This window comes from Lampetra planeri, chromosome 26 (assembly GCF_965212315.1).
Source record: "Lampetra planeri chromosome 26, kcLamPlan1.2.h2, whole genome shotgun sequence".
Taxonomy (NCBI): Eukaryota; Metazoa; Chordata; class Hyperoartia; order Petromyzontiformes; family Petromyzontidae; genus Lampetra; species Lampetra planeri.
In genome coordinates, this window is record NC_136132.1 from 3,735,286 (window position 1) to 3,741,285 (window position 6,000).

The 6,000-nt window shown below is 41.9% G+C and overlaps 1 protein-coding gene across 5 annotated transcripts in view; it reads left to right on the top strand.

The window, feature by feature from the left end:
• The window catches only part of ANKRD11 (ankyrin repeat domain 11), a 36,692-nt gene extending 35,126 nt beyond the window's left edge, over nt 1-1,566 (top strand). For all 5 annotated transcript variants that reach the window (XM_078606493.1, XM_078606492.1, XM_078606496.1 and 2 more), the window contains one exon: nt 717-1,566. In XM_078606493.1, coding sequence (XP_078462619.1) covers nt 717-905 — 189 coding nt within the window. In that variant the 3' untranslated portion in view covers nt 906-1,566. The remainder of the gene's footprint in view (nt 1-716) is intronic.
• Nucleotides 1,567-6,000: the final 4,434 nt, after the last annotated feature.

Sequence of the window (6,000 nt, forward strand, 5' to 3'; positions counted from 1 at the left end):
TGGAGAGATAAATGTGTGTGTGTTTCTGACATCATAAATATCTTGGCCAGCCTTAAAGAAAATAAACCAAGAAACAACTGTGTACCCTGTGCTGTCTAACAAAAGATGGAAACTGGAAAATAATGTTCTTTGAGGTGCAACACTCAGAAATTAAATTGCATCTGCCATGCGGTGATATTGCTAGAGTATTTCCATGAAATACTTGACCATGATTTCAAAGCCATGTTTCTTATTAGCCAAGCTTTTAAAATCGTGTGACACATGATACACATTCTAGCTCGTCACGAGTTAAGCTATTTGTATTTGTGGAGTGAATGTTGTTTCAGTACTTAACTTGCTAACATTACTTGCTGGCACTTTTTAAAAGCCGAATACTCTGATGGTGCATTGTCTTTGAGTTGTGCGCCTTTTGGCGTCATCTGGTCCAACACCATGTGAGACTAGGCTCTAAGGAAAGCTGTCTCGGGTGTGGACCAATCAATTTCAAGGACAGTGCATACATGACCAGAGTTGTGTTGTTTGTTTGCATTATGACTGCAGGTATTGTGGTCAATGCAAACATGACTCCTTGTAAAAAAGGTGTCAGTTTTGTTGCCAGAGAAAAGGGTAAAAAACCAATTTTCAGCCTAATAAATGTTGGGTGTTTGTGTTATTTCTTTGTGTGCGTGCTCTCTCCTCTTTCCCCGCCCTCTGCGCCCCTTCCGTCCCTCGAGCAGACAAGCCTGCTAATGCGGCAGCAGCACGAGGCGGCGGCGCTGAATGCCGTGCAGCGCATGGAGTGGCAGCAGAAACAGGAGGAGCTGGAGCCCACGGCGGCCATCAAGGCACACGGCGGCTTCGAGGTGCCACCCTTCTACGTGCCCATGGTGGACGTGGATGACGACTTCGACCTCCTCCCCGCCTGAGAGACGCCGCCGCCACCCCCACCCCCCACATCGGCCAAGCGAGCGCTCGTCGTTAGATTTAACGCAAACGGGAACGGCAATGGGGAACAGTAAATAACCCAGGAGAGACAGCGACACCGCACGGTTTCACGTGCCACTGCGTTGATTATATGGCTTCTGTTGCGGACTGCTGCAGGCGGTGCAAAGGTTGTTGGTAATTGCTAAGCTAGGGCAATTGTGGGTTTACAAATGAGGAACGAAATGGCTATCGCCCGCTGCCCCCAGGGGCTTTTGTTTCGTTGTGGTGTACCACGTGGGTTGGGAATGAAAGGTTGTGCAGAAAAGTGTTGCCTTGATGACTGGGAAGTAGAAATTGGTCATTTTCCCCACTTGAATTATGAGCACGTAATGTGTTTTGCAGTGGCAGTTGAAAAACAAATGAGTTCAACAATTGTCAGGCGTCCAAATGCACTTAGGGTCACATCGGGGGGTGGGGACAGCCCATGGATGGGGTCAGCATCTGAGAAGGGAAAGTTCAAAGGAGAGAGTGACTTGATCCATTTAAATGAGCCCGTGGGGCAATGGAGGAGATTGAGATTTTGGAGTCGGGACACGATTCATGGTGTTACGAGAGGTGAAAAATTGTGTGTATCACCTAAATTATACGTTTTCAATAAACGTGTGTGTGCGTGTGTGTGCACGTGTGTGTGTGCACGTGTGTGCCGTCTTGTGTGTCTGTGTGACCACAGTGTTTATCACATTTTCTCTGGAATCTGGAGATGAGGGTTTTCACTTTTGGGTTTATTATGTGTGTTTGAGTTTTGTGTGATGATAGATCCTGTTGGTTTTCCTTCTAGCTTTACGACATGACAACTTCATCCCGAACAATACATCCCTGTCCCAGAGTTCAGGATGAGGGATATCTGAGAGAATTATCCCCATGTGAATCCTGTTTTTTTTTAGTCTGAAAAAATTGTCCAGGTTTTTTTGTTTTGGTTTTAACATTTGACGGTGAACTGTACACAGCTTTTTAACATCTTCCCCTAAGGGGGGCATACGCATGACATTGCCCATCCAAAGTGTGAGAAGTGAGATGAAATCAACTTCTCCGTCACTGCCAATGGTGTAAGGGATATAGGTATTAACAAATCTTCCAGCATGGATTGATTTTACAGAACCATTTCCACATTTATATATATGAACATATATTGGACTTCTACAACTGTAAATCTTGTAACCTAATGTAAAGGAAAAAAATATATATACGCCGCTTTTAAGGGTTTTTTTAATACATACCAATTCACCATCGCGAATGTAAATAGTGGCTCGCGATCCGTGTTGCGTTGAGATGAATACAGTCGGTGTAAATGACAACGGCAGGCGGAGAAAAAAGGATGTTGGCAAGAGGGTGTTGCCCCCCCCCCCCACCACCGTTATGTACAGTTTTGTAGTGCTAACGCACACACACACACACGCGCGCGCGCGCGCCACATTTAGGGACCAAAGCGTTCGTGCCATTTCTGCGGATGGTTGTGTTCTCGATTAGAAAAGTATCATGCTCCTTTATTATATAAATACAGTATATAGATATATTATATATTATAAATAAGCAAGAAAATGAAAAAAAAATGAGCATTGAGGAAGAGTGGGTTTCTGGGGGGCTGTGCCCTTTTCTCAGAATATAGAATTAATCAAAATTCCTATCCTATCGCTTGCTTACAGCCTGCTGAATTGTGTCCTCTATTGTCCAGGGATGGGGAGGAGGTCCCTTTGAAAATGCCCTTGCTATGTTTAAAAAAAAAAAACTTTGTTTACATGAATCGCCCTTTAATACTGTACATGTCCCAGCTGGTGTGAGTGAAACTTACATTTTGTTCGTGTTTGTGTGTGTGTTTTATTTCTGGCGCGTGAAAACAAAACGGATTAAAAAAAAAATGTACAAAAAAAACCGGACGTAACATTGGGCGGTGTTGCCCATTCATATGTACCTTTGAGCTTAATTGTGACACTTCAAATTAAGTGTGAGGGGGCAGCAACGGTCTCAAAAATTACCCTGTGTGTACAAAACGCATGTCCCTGTATGGGCCGTATGTGTGTGTATATACGATCTAATTATTATTTTTCTTTATTTTTGATTTTTTTGTTTTGGTCAGGGTAAAGGCGATCGTGGGTGAAATATAGGGAACCGGAAAGGGCGCAGGGTGTCACGTGGGGGGGGGTAAGGGAGGGGCAAGGTTTAAAGAATTGCATAGTATTCAGTTTGTTTCTTCTGTTTGTACAATTTCAACTCTGAAAAGTGTAAATGTTTATTTTAGTATGTATACAGTATACCTTATGAATACGTGTACATAGTTGTATATATAACACAGGTTTTACAGTTGCCTCTTGTGTTGGAAACTCACATTTTTGTATTATCACCACTCGCCCCCTGTAACACTGTACGTATTCTGTTCAAAGTGTAGTATTTGGTGTACATACTGAACTCACAGGTAATGTTTAACAGTGAGGATGTAATTAGGATGTAATCAGTTCTTGCAAGACAATAATTTCTATATTTTGCATGTACAGATGCGGATATCAGTGTCAGAGTATATGTTGGTAAATAAATGCACCCTAAAATATCTGAAGTGTGTATGTCCAATTTTCAAAATGTCAGCAGCTAATATATAGTTTATATTAAATTGGCTTATAAACTATATTATTGCACATCATTCGGCTGTTTCATCAAAACATGTCAGATTATATGAATGCTTTGATATCTGACTTCACACCTAAATTGCATCGTGTTCAGTTTGAAATCGTGTTTCTCATTACCTGCTTACCACAAGCTTGTTGCTTCCACCTTTCATGCTGTTGTTGATAATGATGTGATTTATAAATCCGCTAAGGTTACAGACCTAGAACGTCTAAAGTGCAAGCTTTCAACTTGCGCTTTATACGAAACGAGGACCGCTCTGTTCATATTTGATTCTCTATCTTGGTGGGGGGCTACCTTCCGACATCAATATGGAGAGACATGCATTGGCCGAATGTCTTCACAGCACTTGCTAAGAAATTTCCACGAAGTATGATTCCATATTTAAATCTTGACAAATTTAAAGATCCAAGAAATTCTTAGGTTCCAAGCAAGAGTTGAAAATGTGTAATTTGCTCATAAAGCTCCTCCGATTAAACAATATCACGTCTGTTTAAATTCTCGGTTTGTAAAGGGCAAATACTTATTGCTTGGAAATTATGAATGCAAGTGCTTTTGATCATCAACTCCTACCTCACTGTAATTCATATTTTCTTTTTGCCGATATTTTAATTCACTTAAGACGTACACTGTTTAATTGTCTTGTCGCTTCATGTTATGTTCATTCTTTTTTCTGTTTGGCAAATTTTCATCTGTATGGCATTTGTTATTTTATCACAAGTGCTCTTGTGCTGTATCCGCGTTTATATTTTGCCATCAAGACAGGTCATCCTTGAAAAAAAAGTCTCATTGTGCACTTGCCTCATAAAGATTTTACATATATCGCGACACGTTGAGTGCATTCTTTAATGTGTAAATGACCTTCATTTTTGACCCATTGATATCAGGAGCACTTTTTAGGTGAAGGATGATTTTTATATACGGTAAAACAGGAGCCAACCCCGAGATGGCAGGCCTAGTTATTTGATGCAAGGGTCGTGTGATTCATTGAGGCTTGAAGCAACACTTGCGCTCCTTGTATACTACCTACAAAACGAATTTACTTTACAACCTTAAGCACATGTTCGAAGAGGAAATAAAATATGAGTATTCACATTTGCATTGATATGACTCAACATCGCTATTGACTACGAGAACGACCTGCTTTCTCGAGAACATTGTTTACACAGATGGCTCACATTGTTGACAATGGTTCCTCATCTTTTGCTCTAGTTTTGGAAACATTTGTATAAAGGTAGTTCGAACCACTTCTTGGACAAATGCATACACTTATAAGTATAATTCTTGCTTCAAAAACCCATGAACCACACACATCCTTCTGTAAAATAAATGCTGCCTTTTAACACTTTAACTGGTTGGAGCTTGTTTGCAATTCAGACACTCGCAGACGGGATTGGTGAGTGCCACTGACACATTGTGTTTGAGAAACCCATCAGGGGGGCCGTTCGTGCCTCTGATTAGCGCGGTTGGCTACGTACGGTGCGAAAGAAGCTCAACATACTGCACAAACACGTGAAGTTCCTGCAGGTGGCAGTACAACAGGTACGTTTCTAATCCAAAATCTCGGCCTGCTTGTCATCCAAGTCCTAAATCCGTCATGTGGCGACACAGCGGGAAACCGAATGCTTTTTACGCATCGCAATCCTGCACCATCGGTGGGAAGTCGTCTCATGTAACCCATGTGTCCCTGTTTAGTCTACCTTGACAAGCAGATTACCTGCATATCCAGGTAAGTGTTTATGCAAGAAAATGACATTTCAGAAAACACCGTTTGAAAACCAATTCTAACGGTACATTTGAACATTAAATATTTAACATCTTAAGGTGTTTTGCTTTTTATCAAACTTGGTATTTTTGTCGATTAGAGTTATGGCGTGGGCATCGCTAATGTTTGTAGTTTGTCCACTGCCTATGAACACAATGATCTCAAGCCAGCCCCGGATAACATCCGAGGCGAGTGATCTAAACTGGTTGTGAACCATTTCGATTTAAAGCTTTCGTGACTGCAGGGATTCATCTTCTTGGTTCTTTCGGTAAAGTCACGTAGAATGGAAATAATAAAAATAAAATAATTATCACGACGTTTCGGCCACAACGCAAGCAGCCGTCCTCAGGTGAAGACGCTGTCTCCCCGACAGACCTGGTCTTCACCTGAGGACGGCTGCTTGCGTTGTGGCCGAAACGTCGTGAGAATTATTTTATTATGTTTTATTTTTATTATTTCCATTCTACGTGACTTTACCGAAAGAACCAAGAAGATGGTTGTGAACCAGTTCATAACCCGTCCTGCCGAGTGCTAAAAGGTCCATCATCAAATCACAACACCCCCACGACCGACGGACGCGGCGTTGTTCCAAATGTGGACAGAACTCATCACTGCTCCCTCTTGCGGCAAACTGCGACGGAAACTTCCGATCACGG